We start from the raw sequence: 13,359 nt of genomic DNA, 5'->3' as shown, positions 1-13,359 counted from the left end.
CTTCCAAAAAGCTTTTGACAAAGTTCCTCATCAAAGACTCCTGAGAAAACTTAGCAGTCATGGGATAAGGGGACAAGTACATGTGTGGATTGTTAACTGGTCGAAGGACAGGAAACAAGGCAGATATAAATGGAGCGTTTTCACCATGGAGGGAAGTAAGAAGTGGGCTCCCCCAGGGATCTGTACTGGGACCGGTGCTTTTTAATTTATTCATAAATGATCAAGAAGTAGGGGTAAGCAGCAAGGTGACCAAATTTGCAGATGCTACCAAACTCTTCCGGGTACTGAAATCCAAAACGGATTGTGAGGAGCTCCAAAAGGATCTCTCCAAACTGGAGGAGTGAGCAACAAAATGGCAAATGCGGCTCAGTGTTGGCAGATGTAAAGTGATGCACATTGGGACGAAAAAGCACAACTTTAACCTCCCCCTCCTGGCCGTTCCACCACCTCCTCCTTCCAGCTCTGACTGAAATCTCAAAAGAGGGGACTTCAAGCTCTCACAAGATGTGCCACATACCACCTAGATAGGTCAGAAATAAAGTACTGTTGCTCACATACACAGTGGCACCAGTGGAAGAAGAGTTAGTGCAAGCAACTCTTGAGCCCCTGAACCTGCTGCTTTTTGAGGCACCCTCTGCAACGATGTGGGCTCAGTCATGGGTGGCTGCAGGAGGAGTGGGGAGAGCCTGAAAATGTGTGACGGACACCTTCCACTAGCAGAGCTCTGCCCCATTTCTGGGGTGCTCTCCTGTCCCCCTGCAGCCCACCTACAACACGGCCCATGTCACTGCTGAGGAAACCTTTGGAATTCCTTTTTGGTAGGCTTGAGGCTGCAGCAGCACTGACAGCCAGTGTGGTGTAGTGGTTAGAGTGTTGGACTAGGGCCAGGGAGACCCGAGTTCAAATCCCCAATAAGCCAAAACTCACTGGGTGTCTCTGGGCCAGTCACTTATCTCTCAGCCTAACTTACCTCACAAGGTTGTTGTGGGGATAAACATAACCATGTACACTGCTCTGGGCTCCTTGGAGAAAGAGCGGGATATAATTTATTTATTTTTAAAATGGTTCCTTGCATGAACTCCTCCGCTGGTGTCATTGAGTATGTGAGTCAATTCGTTTGGTCTACTTTTTACCTGATCTCCAAGGACTGAAATAAATTTCAAACATTTTGAGGCTAAGAAATTCAGAATACAGATTTTGTCATAAAGCAACATGTTATTTTAAGTGTAGTTCCTTACCTAATGATATGTTAATTGTGCACATTTCTTTTGGCCCCATAGCTAGCTAGTTGCATATATTAGTATGCTGTCAACCCAAATTTAAGATTAATAGGCCAATTGGCATTTTTGAAGTTGTTTCCAGTGACATAGGTTTTTTTGTAAATAAAAGCCATAGCCTAAGAATGATTCATTGAAAATGAAGCCCATTCCAGGATTTGAATCTTGGCCTTAGACTTACTAGGTTTTTATTTGATTATATCTCCCCCCCCCGCCCCAATTCTTATTAAAAGGAGCTCAGGGTACTTTACATGGTTTCCCCTTTCATTTTATCTTCATGACAACCCAGTGGGGTAAAATTAGGCTGAGATGGTGTGTGGCCCAGGTAATCATGGCTGAGTGAGAAGTCTTGCATAAAACACTTTCTTCTCCTCAGTTCCCCTGCTGCAAAATGGGAGCAATACCTGAAACAAAAGAGTTGAAGAACTTACAAACTATAGAAAATTAAGCATCATCAAAAGCCAACTATTTCACAGTAGCCTCTAAGTAGAAAACATATTTTCTCACATATTTGGAGAAATCATTTTAGACTAAAAACTTGCTTCTTATTTTTATATGTGAAATGTTGACCTTAAGCGGATTTGTCTTAATGGCACATGGCTTAGATATTTTTAAAAAGAATAGCCATAGAAAGAGTTACACTGGAAGAGTTGTGGATATCTAGCATTTGAAAATCAGTTACTCTGAAATGTTTTTCTAGCTAGAAATTCTAATTGAATTTTTCTAATAGTATATCAAAAAGCAACATTTCAAACTACCATTTACTGGACTAATTAAATTTCAGTTCTGTGAGATAAAACCAAACTATAGTATGGAGTTATCAGTGTTGTACATCTTGCATGACTGGAAATTTTCAGTGTTAATTAAAATGCTTTATAAATATTTCCCTGCATTTTATACTAGTGGCACAATTATGAATTAATTGACCAACTTAAAATGTCAGAGTGCTTTTTCCAAGCCAACCCAGAATTAAAAGCAGGAATCTTCTTGCTGATGAAACAGTCCCCAATTATCACAGTTTGGGTTTTGTTGTACATTGACAAGAAGTCAGCAAAAGAAGTATGTAGCAGAACCTGCCTAAGTAGTAGCCTAACTCATTAAAAAATACAGAATTAATCATGGTAGCAACTGAAGAAAGCGGTGCCTCCATAGATTTTTCTCTCCTTTTCTAATCGTGGAACAAAATAGTGTACATAAAAGGATCGGCACTATTATGTAGCACTCAATTATAGGGAGGTGAATAGGTCCCCAGTACACTATTTTATCAAAGGCACAGACCAGTGTTTACAATACGTTTGTTTCATTACAGATAACCGTCATTAGTTCTATGTGTTAATGCTGACCTGTTGTGCATAGAGCATGCAAGAAAGAAAGACCCTTGAAAACAAGGGAATGATTTTGGAGTCGTTATCAAGCTAAATGGCAAGCAGGAAGCAGAAACAAAGATTGTATAGATGAATTTGAAGGGATTCATGGGAGATCTGCTAGTGAGAAAGAAGAATTCATTTTACCAAGAGTTCATTATGGCCTATTTTTCCAACAACTGTTGTTTAATATAATAGTTTTTAATTCGGAGGAAGGGGGAAAGCCTATGAATGGGGCATACTAACTCATGAGGGAGAATGGGTTATGGATGTTCATAAAATATTCAGAGATATGTTTCTATTTGGAATAAAATTCTAGGTGGATGTATTACAAGTTTGCTTTGGAAGGGCAGGATAGAATAGTTAACAGTGGCCAACATCCAGGTTAATCCTTCACTGATGCGCCAGGATTTTCAGTTGTGCGAGGGGTAGGCACAATGTTTGGTGATTCCCCTTTTTTCAAGCTGCTTGTGCCTCCCAAAACTATGTCCTTAAAGGTTAGGGGATCCTCAGGGACATATTCTCAGGAGGCACAAACAACTGCAGAAGAAAGGGAGGAATAACCAAAACTCATGATTAAGATTTATTTAGGGTACATGTTTGAGATTATTCATGTACATGAAAAATCGCTTTCATAGAGGATGGGAAATGAAAGCATTTGTGCCTGAGGAAATATTAATACTTGAAGAGCCAGCATTAGATGCTTAGCCCCTTGAAATGGCCAGATACTTGGGAAGTGCCAAATGGTTTTCTACTATACCAAAGTATTTCATGGAAATAAAGTTCACTTTTCTCTTTATGACCTAGCCCCTTGCTGTATGGTTAAGAAGTTAAATCCGCCTTTCATTCTGGCAGACACCACAATGCCTATACTTTTTTGTTAATAATTAAGCTATAACCTAAAGATATTTTCCTCTTTAAAACAGAAAAACTAGTATCAACTGTTAAAACAAAGATCCCAGTCCCCCCACCACCACCCGCCGCCAAAAAAAAAGAGTGGCTAAAGACAGATTGTTTCTGGATGGACATATCATAGATCAAGTGATGAGATTAAAGCATCTTGGTATTATGTTTTAGTCTTCTTTATAAAGTTTTATCCCTCCTAGAATGCATTTAATGGTGTTAAACCCATAATTAATTCTACTTCACAAAAGGAGGACAATTTTGTCCCTTTGCTTTCAAGGTTTGCTGTACTAAATATGTGGTGCAGGTGTGGATTGTGGAAGTCCATTCTAAATTTGAAATGATCCTGTTACATTTTCTCCACAATGTGTTTGATATGCCTAAATGTATATCGGCAGCAGCTCTCTGCATGGAAGCAGCTTCTCTTTCAGAAGAGGGCAAGGCATGTCTCATTGGCTTCTGTTTTTTGGAGGATACGACACAGATTTATTATACTTTGTGTGGGAAGGCTCTTATGCAGTGATTTGTAGGAACTTGCTGGAAAACAAAGTTTGGGCTGTTTTGAACGATACTTCATCCTCCTGTTCTAGCATGCATGATTAGGAAATGTGTTCACTGTTAGCATGATGTCATTTTCCCCTCATAGTGTGCCAGGACACCATTCCCTAATCATGTGGGATATGCTGTGTCCAACTGCCCCTCTATATGCACTACAGATACTAGCTTAAATGTGCATGAAGTGTTTTGTAAACATACGAGGCGGTGGCAAGCAGGTGCTTTAAACAGAGAGAGGCAGGTCTTACCTGCTCCTCCATCACTCCTCTGCCACCCCCTGTCTCCCCAGTGTGGCACTGTCCATAACAAACAGCCGTGCTGTCCATTCTTACAAGTGGCGCCGTGCAGGGGTTTCCTGTTTGGGAACAGGAAGATCTGGATCGAGATCCATAAGAATGGGTAATGCACCTGCCCAGGATGCTCACGGTAGCATGCCACAGCTCATCAAGACAACTGAGCCCTTCTCACATGCCTTCAGCTTGTTATTTAAAGGTGGGGTGGGTGCCTGTTCTTCAGTTCTTTTTCCATCCACCATTGTGTTCAGTCCTCAGGCTGTTGCTTCTCGTCAGTTAAGACCCGGTAAAGGTCATCCATCAGGCTGACCAAGGCTGTCTCAACTCCATAGCCCATTCTAAAGCCAGCTTGAAATGGGTCTAGATAATCAGTTTCCTCCAAAACCACCTGGAGCTGGTTAGCCATCACCCTCTCAATTACCTTGCCCGGCCAGGGGAGATTGGAGATTGGCCTATAACTGTCCATCGCTGAGGGATCCAGGGAAGGCTTCTTAAGAAGCAGTGTAACTATTGCCTCCTTCAGACGGGGGGGGGCACCCTACCCTCCCTCAGCGATGCATTTATGATATTAACTAGGCCATCTCCAACAATCTCTCCGCTAGATCGAATCAGCTAGGCCGGGCAAGGATCCAGAGAACAAGTGGTAGGCTGCACCGCTCCAAGCAGCTTGTCCACGTCATCAGGAGTCACAGATTGAAACTGATCCAACCTAACACTTCAAGAGGGATCGCTGGATACCTCCCTCACAGACCCTGCAGAAATAGTGGAGTCCAAGTCGGACCGAATACAGGAGATTTTATCCGCGAAGAACCCACTAAAAGCGTCACAGCAGAGTATCTCCGGGAGCTGATTTGAAGCAGAAGGAGCAGAGATTATACTCCTCCCCACCCGAGATAACTGCCGTACGCGAACCCTCAGACGCAATGCGCACCGACCAAAAACGCTTTTTTGCTGCGCGCACTGCCATTGCGTAGGCCTTCAAATGGGTTCTGTGCTGCATCCTGACAGATTCGAGCTGAGTTCTCCTCCACTTGCGTTCCAGTCGCCTACCAAGCCACTTCATCCCCCACAACTCCTCCGTGTAGCAGGGGGCCATCTTAGAAGCAGGCCTGGAGGGACGCTTAGGAGCAATCATATCTACTGCCCTGGTGAGTTCTCTATTCCAGGTTCCCACCACGGCATCGACAGAATCACCGGCCGCACCAACATCGAAACCCTCCAAGGCCTTTTGAAAACCTGCTGGGTCCAGCAGCCTTTTTGGGCGGACCATCCTAATAGGTCCATCACCCCTGCAGGTGTGGGTTGTGACCATGATACCAACCTTAACCAGGTAGTGGGTCCGTCCATGACAATGGGGTAACTGCTGGATCGCCCACCCACGGAACACCTCCCTGATCCAAACAGAAGACCAAATCCAGTGTGTGGCCGGCAACATGAGTTGGTTCAAAATTAATTGGGATAGGCCCATAGTTGTCATGGCCGCTATGCACTCCTGAGCTGCACCAGATAGACCAGTCCCAAAGTGGATATTACAGTCCCCCAGCACCAAAAGCCTGGGAGACTCCAACACCAACTCCGCGACCAGCTCTGTCAGCTCAGTTAGGGAGTCAGTTGGGCAGTGGGGTGAACGGTACACCAACAGAATACCCAAACTATCCCTAGTTCCCAGTCTCAGTAATACACACTCAATATAAGTCAACTGTCTCACAGGGGCCCTGGTAAGGGAGATAGTATTTTTATGGACCACAGCCACTTCACCTCCCCACCCACTTCCCCTAACCTGCTCCACAACAGAATAACCTGGAGGGAGAAACTGACTCCAAACTGGGCCACTCGCCTCCCCCAACCAGGTCTCAGTTATACATGCCAGGCCAGCTCCCTCATCCATGATCAAATCATGTACAATTTCGAACTGACCTGGCATTACAAAGGAGCAAGGTCAAATTATTTTGAACTGACCTGGCATTACAAAGGAGCAAGGTCAGGCTCTGTGGGTAGTTGGTGCTGCTTCCCAAGGCCTGAGAGTTGTCAGAACAGTTGGAAGTAGAAATAGTTACTCGATTACTAATTTCTCTTCCCCTGTAACAGCCAGCTCTTCTGCCACCGCTGATTCTTCTATTCCCCACCACTACAGCAATAGCTGCCCCAAGGCTGCCAGGTGCACCCCCTGCATCATCCCCCTCAGGAGAGCCCAAACACATCTCATCAACTAGGCCTGGCACAACTCAGGGCAATAAAAACAACCCTTTGACCCAAAAATCCACCCACCCACAATACAACCAGCCCCCAGTCCCAACCTGGAAGGCCCGGCCCCAGAGGCCCGGCCCCCTTTGGCAGCCGGCTTCGGTGGCCGCCTACAGGCAGGCCGCTGGCCACGCCACCAGTGTGTCTTCAGCAATTTATGAGCCTCCAAAACTTCCCAGCAGCCCTTTCTGCCACAAAGGACTGCTGGCTGACACAGGTGTTAATTGTCAAGGCTTTCTGAAGGTAGCAGGCTGACAGACAGCTCCTCATCCGGGCAAGATGGAAAAACAAGCCCAGAGGGGCCAGATGTAAAGTCCAAGCGGGGGGGGGGGACGACAGACCCTCAAATCTTCTCCTCCGTGAACTTTGGCAACGGATTGAATTATCTCTAAAATGGCTGAGGAGAGACGGACCTTCAAGAGGTGCACTGGCTGTAATGCCAAGCTTCCCTCAAAAGACCTCCATGACTTGTGCTTAATCTGCCTGGGAGAAGAGCACAATGTCTCTTCATGCAAAATATGTCTGTCTTTCTCAAAACAAACAAGAAAAAATCATACTTTGCAGCTTCATACCACCATCTATGATGAAGTGCTAAACCCTTCAACAGCGGGAGAACCCTGCCCTTTAGCCTCATCGTCAGCTGCGAAAACTTCGATGTCGATGCCAAAACATCCTCCTACAAGAGCACAGCCATCATCATCAAGCTCAGGATTGGCTTCGTATCAAATCCCCAAAATCTCTTCAAGATCTGCCCCACCACCACCACACCGGAGCATTTGAAGTAAAAGTGCAAACATTTGGATTTGGAAGATCCTTCTTCCAGGGGCGTAGCTATCCCGCCGGCGGCCTGTGTGCGGCCGCCCCGATAGCCCCGCCCACTGCATCTGACATCAGATGCAGGGGATAGCCACGCCCCCGTGTCTGACATCAGCCGTGGGGGGGCGTGGTCTGGCTCCCGAGGGGAGCCTTGAGGCTCCGTTCAAGAGAAGCAGCTTAACTGCCGAAGGGGCTGTGCGGCCCCTTCGGCAGTTAGACAAAGGCTGGTGCTGCGTTCGCAGCGCCAGCCAGGAGCAACTCTTCCCTGTCTTTGCAGGGAAGGGCCGCTCCTGGCTGGCACTGCGAACATAGTGCCAGCCTTTGTTTAGCTCCCGAAGGGGCTGTGCGACCCCCGCTCAGGATCTAAACTACCGCCCCCGCGTCTGACATCAGATGCGGGGGGCGTGTCAGGGCCGCGAATGGCGGCTCCTGATTGGGCACGGCTCGGGTTCTTTGAACCCGTTTGCCCAATTATAGCTATGCCCCTGCCTTCCTCTTCCCAAAGATGAAAGAAGTACAAAACAGTGGATTTAACAAAGGAAAGGACACCCTCTCTTTCAGGGCTTCAGAACTTGCCTTCAAAGTCCTCCACTTCTGAGGTTGGTAGCGACAAACATCGCTCGACATCAAGAATCTTGTCCTTTAAAAGAGAAGGTGTGGCCTACAGCAGAAACACGGGGAACCGTTGATGTCAACCGCACATCGACACCTAGATTGTCGAAATCGATCGAAAAATTATGGAAAACTGATTTAAAGTTCACTGCATATTATACTTTAAAAGAAAATTATTATAAGATGATGTATAGATGGTATTTGACACTGAAACAATTAGCATTAGTGTAAAAATGTTTCAAACAAATGTTGGACATGTGGACAATGTGAAGGAACTTTTTTTCTTATGTGGTGGTCATGCAGGAAGGCAAAGGCTTTTGGGGATATTATTATTATTAATTTCAATTTTGATATGATATATAATGAGCTGAAGAAAAAAATTTAAATGACATTTCCTAAGAGGCCAGAATCCTTCCTGCTGGGAATAACTCAAGGAGAGTTATCCAGAAGAAATTCAACGTTTTTTATGCATGCAACCACGGCGGCTAGAATAGTATATGTGCAGAAATGGAAAGACACTAAAATGCCCTCCAAAGACTGGTTGATAAAAATTTTGGAATATGCTGAGATGGCAAAACTTACAGCACTTATAAGGGATGAAAATTTGGAATGTTTCAAAGAAGATTGGGAACCATTTTTATTTTACTTAAAGAACTATTTTTCTAATATGGACCTTTCGGCAGGGTTTGAAATATAGTAATAACAGCAGGTTGGGTTGGGTAAAATCGAGTAACAATGTGGAGTATGTATGTTTTGAATTATTATAGCAATGGTTTATATGTATAGTTAACGTGAACCACGCAGACAGGTAAGTGGGAAGTCAATATTTACTTAATCAAATAAATGAATGTAGTTGGATTGTAAAGCTATTGTAAAAGCCAATAAAATTTTAAAATGCAAAAATAAAAAATTGATTGTCGAAATTGAGAGCCCGATCTCTGTCACCAGCTCCTATGCCAATAGATTCTTCACCACTGTTGACACCTGCGGATCGACGCCAAGAGACTCCTTCGATATCAACGCAGATTACTATGACTCCCAAGGCATGTCCATTTTCAACTTTAAATATGCCAGTTCTATTGGCATCAAGGCTGGTGACCCCCGCGGGCATTGTCACCACATAAATGGTGTCTGCTCGACTGCCATCTTGAGTGCTCAGCAACACTGGGAACAGGGAACCTTCTGTTCCCAAACAGGAAGCACCCACATGGCGTTGCTTGTAAGAATGTACAACAGAGCTGTTTATTATGGACAGCACCGTGCTGGGGCAGCGGAGTAGTAATGGAGGGGCAGGTAAGACCTGCCTCCCTCCCACCCACCCTGCCAAAAGGTTTTGGTTGGGGAAACTTGAATCATTTGGTGCCTCAAATTAGAGGTGCTGAAACACTTCATGCACATCCCTATTAAATTTATTATTTGTAGAGTGTGTAGACAGGCAGTTCAGATTATTTGCCCTCCCTGTGCAGTTAGGGAAAGAGGAAGAACATGCTCACATTCTTAACATTTGTGGTTGGGTAGGCAAATGAAGTATTGTCCGAACTAGCCCTTTGTTGTTTTGGTATGTCAGTACCTTATTCTCTCACTGGGCCATAACAAAGCTGAATCCCTTGTATTCCAAAGGGTCTATACTGGTTATTGGAATTCTTTCAGCACCTGCCGAGAAGATACGCTCTTCATTGCATTTGCTATAACTCTACAAGAAGTCAGTGCCAACCTTTTGAGATCCCATATATGTCACCCAAAATAGGAAAGCATTTATGCATCTCCATTTTAATGTTCTCCCTTCAGCTATTTTGGAAGGAAGATACAATGGTATGCCATATGAGGACCATTTTGTGTCCTTGTGGTAGTGATGAACCTCTATTTCATCACTATTATGAACTTCTAGTAATTTGTACAGAGATGAAAGAAGTAGGCTTGAACTGCCTTTGCCCCCTTTCCAAGGAGGTATATGGCCTTCCTGGTTATGGATGTGTCACCCTAAGTAATGGAGTCAGTTGCAAAATTTACATTTTTAGCTGAAGGTTTGGAAATGCTTTATATGGAATTGTTAGTGGGTAGATTTTTTAACCGCATGTTAATTTGTACAATTAACATTTAATTATCCAGTTAATGGAGCTTCTTTCTGTGTTAACTCTTTAAGTATTGTATATTTGTCTGCAGGCCTGTGGACCATTATTAAAACTTGTCTGTTTCTTAGCTTGATTTTCTGGTACTTCTTCCTACACCTGTTAACAACACTTGGAAGAATTGGAGTACCATATTATGAGGGTCACGATAGTGCAATAATTTGGACATGTTGTTTGCTGCTTACTTCTCTGAACATACTCACTTAATTGTTCTGTATAAACTACATAAATGTTTCTCACAATTTTGTGAAAGAGCAGGTCAGAGAGTTTCATTCTCCATGTAGCCAAATTCCAGTGTCTGGATAGCCTATTCTAAAGAAAGCAACTGCATTTTTAAAAGTTTGCCTTAAGATGTGAATCAGCTGGGAAGATTGGCATACACATGATTTTTTTCTTTATTTTTGTTTTTTATTTAAAGCATTTGTGAAAATATGATGAGAGCTTTATTGGGAGGGATCAAAATGTTGCCGTATTTGGCCTTGTAGCTTTTGCCATAATCCACATATAATAAATGAGATGATAATCAAATGTGAGGCAATGAAAGGTTTAAATAAGTCTTTGCTAATACTGTTTGATTGGCTTAATCAATAATTAATCATCTTTATATGAGACTGTAGCTTGTGGAGTAGATATAATTGGATTAGCTGTGAGAGGCCTTTGGAGCTTTGAAGAGATTAAAATGGCTGTCAATCTTGTAATTAAACAGCCGCAAACAAAAGCAACAGTTTAAAACGGGTGATGGGGATGGAGGGAGAGAAGGGGGAAACTGACTGAACCGAAATGAATCCTCAAGTACTTAAGCACCACTAGAGGCTGGCTGTCTTCCTCACTGCCTGCTTTCACTCAGTGAAATGAATATGTATCCAATTGTAGTTTTGAAATGGGAGGGGGTGAATGTGCCCCCAGATGGCAGATGGAACTTCAGCAACCATGTTAGCATTAAGAATTAATAGAGGAAGTGTCTCCCCCCCCCCCATTTAAACAGTGAATCTGTTCTTTGTCTTAACCCATTAGTGGTTTGACACTCTTCCCCCCACGCCCCATATTGCTCTTAATTGGCTTAGTGAATGTGGTCAGCCTGAATGAAATCTTTATCACAGTTGAGTGCCCCGCCCCCCACCACAACCTCCATCAGTCCATTTTGTGTGTGGCCCCCATTTGCCAAAATGGGGACTCTACCGCATTTTTGTATCTTCTTTTATCCCCAATTAGTGTTGGCTTCTTCTGACTCTCAGTGTTGCTCTTTGCAGCCCAGTGATTCTTGGAAGAATCCCTGCCTCAATTTAGGCCTTTTCTCTTGTTCAGTTTGGATGCTCAATTAATGCATGTAAGGAGACAGTGGCCGGCTGCACCTCCTTCCCAACACACACTCACTGAATGTGTGAATGGACCTCCCAGTCGTGTGGGCACACTATACTCCATGCATACAGCTGTACATGTGGGGTCTTAATTCAGGTGTTCAGTGTACATTAGAATGAAAGGAGTGAAAAGTACTTGTATGTTAAGAAAATGTGTCCATACAGTTGCTGAGATGAGCTTGAATATGGGAGCAAAGATTACACATTGCACAGTACCACGAGATGCACATCTATATTTTGAAGACACATTGCCCGTGTGTGAGCATGCTAATTTTCTGTGCAATATCTCCCCCCCCCCGCCCCGCTTTCCTTCCCACCTCAGAGACAAGGTTATAACACCGATGGGAGTGCGACCAGATGGCACAATGACTCCTTTGGAAGAAGTCGTATGCCAGTACCAAACCAATGAGCAAGAAACTTCAGACTCTGACTAGAGCATCAGCTGCTTCACTCTCTCACATCCACCTTCCTTTATACTTATGGCATCTTTTTATTATCTAAATATTAGACCTTTCACATTAACCCAGTGTTGCAGCAACTGGTTTATGTATCAAAGTGTTTAAATTATTCTGTGATGTAATATTAGCATTTCTAAGGCCTCTGTTTACATAGCAATGGATAATAAGTTATTAACTTAAAGCTAATTGTATTTCAATGGGTTGAAAAATGTGCTGTGAAATTTAAAAAGATAAAACTTAATATTTGCTTAAGACATTGTAATAGAAGTATCTCTCTTTTTTTAAGTTGTTGTTGCCTTTTTCAACACTCTACACAAAAGAGGGAATTTATCTGGAATCTCAAATCAAAACTGACACAAATAAAACTCTCGATTTGGCTTAAGAAGATACCCAACAGGTAATCTATTTAATCAGTATTCAATATTTTTCCTTTGTTTCTCACCATCATAATTAAATGGTCTCTAAAGGACTTTTGAGCCTTGTTAAATCGATCAGTATAAACCACTAAACTACAAATGGTTTTTTATTGTTTCTATACTTAAGTTCCAGGTAGACTCGTCAGTTGTGTCAGGATATTTTTACTTGTCCCCAGTGTCAGCTTTGAGAATCTAGGTCACAGTAAACTGGCGCATAGCTTGTTACTTCAAGAGGGTTATCTACATGGCCTAACCTAGTGTTCTGTAACCCTGACCCCTACTCTTTGGCCTCTGCACAGTCCAAACACATCACCAATGGCTGGCTATGCTAGACAAGGGGGTTACAGAGTCATGGGTTGGACAAGCCAATCTCTCCTGTCCCTCAATTGCTTTTTTAAAGGCTACATATGAAAGTAAGCTCTAATGTATGAAGCAGTGGAAATGGAGGATAGGCTGCCTTGAACTGTATTGCGTATATGAACATAATCTTACTGTATAATAAATGCTCAAAAGTGGAGGGTGTGTAATGTTCTGACAGTAAAACTTCACATATAAACTAAACACGCAGTCTTGTGAATCTTTCAAATGTTGGATTGATGCATTTTCCTCTTGGAGCCAGCGTGGTGTAGTGGTTAGAGTGCTGGACTAGGACTGGGGAGACCCGACTTCAAATCCCCATTCAGCCATGATACTAGCTGGGTGACTCTGGGCCAGTCACTTCTCTCTCAGCCTAACCTACTTGACAAGGTTGTTGTGAGAAAGGAACTCAAGTATGCAGTACACCGCTCTGGGCTCCTTGGAGGAAGAGTGGGATATAAATGTAAATAAATAGCTCCCATTTACTTCTGTGCAAGCTGCATTAATTTGGCTTGCACATGAGAACTGCCTAGTGGGTTTGTCTATTCCTTTCCTAATCAAAGAGCTTGATGAGTTT

General features: G+C 43.5%; 1 protein-coding gene across 5 annotated transcripts in view; it reads left to right on the top strand.

The window, feature by feature from the left end:
• The window catches only part of RIC8B (RIC8 guanine nucleotide exchange factor B), a 52,042-nt gene extending 39,056 nt beyond the window's left edge, over positions 1-12,986 (top strand). For all 5 annotated transcript variants that reach the window (XM_053252077.1, XM_053252081.1, XM_053252079.1 and 2 more), the window contains one exon: positions 11,874-12,986. In XM_053252077.1, coding sequence (XP_053108052.1) covers positions 11,874-11,985 — 112 coding nt within the window. In that variant the 3' untranslated portion in view covers positions 11,986-12,986. The remainder of the gene's footprint in view (positions 1-11,873) is intronic.
• The last annotated feature ends 373 nt before the right edge of the window (positions 12,987-13,359 follow it).

The sequence above is a fragment of the Hemicordylus capensis genome, chromosome 5, assembly GCF_027244095.1.
Source record: "Hemicordylus capensis ecotype Gifberg chromosome 5, rHemCap1.1.pri, whole genome shotgun sequence".
NCBI classification, from domain to species: domain Eukaryota; kingdom Metazoa; phylum Chordata; class Lepidosauria; order Squamata; family Cordylidae; genus Hemicordylus; species Hemicordylus capensis.
Note: the sequence above shows the minus strand (reverse complement) of the source record. Positions and strands in the feature narration are given on the sequence as shown.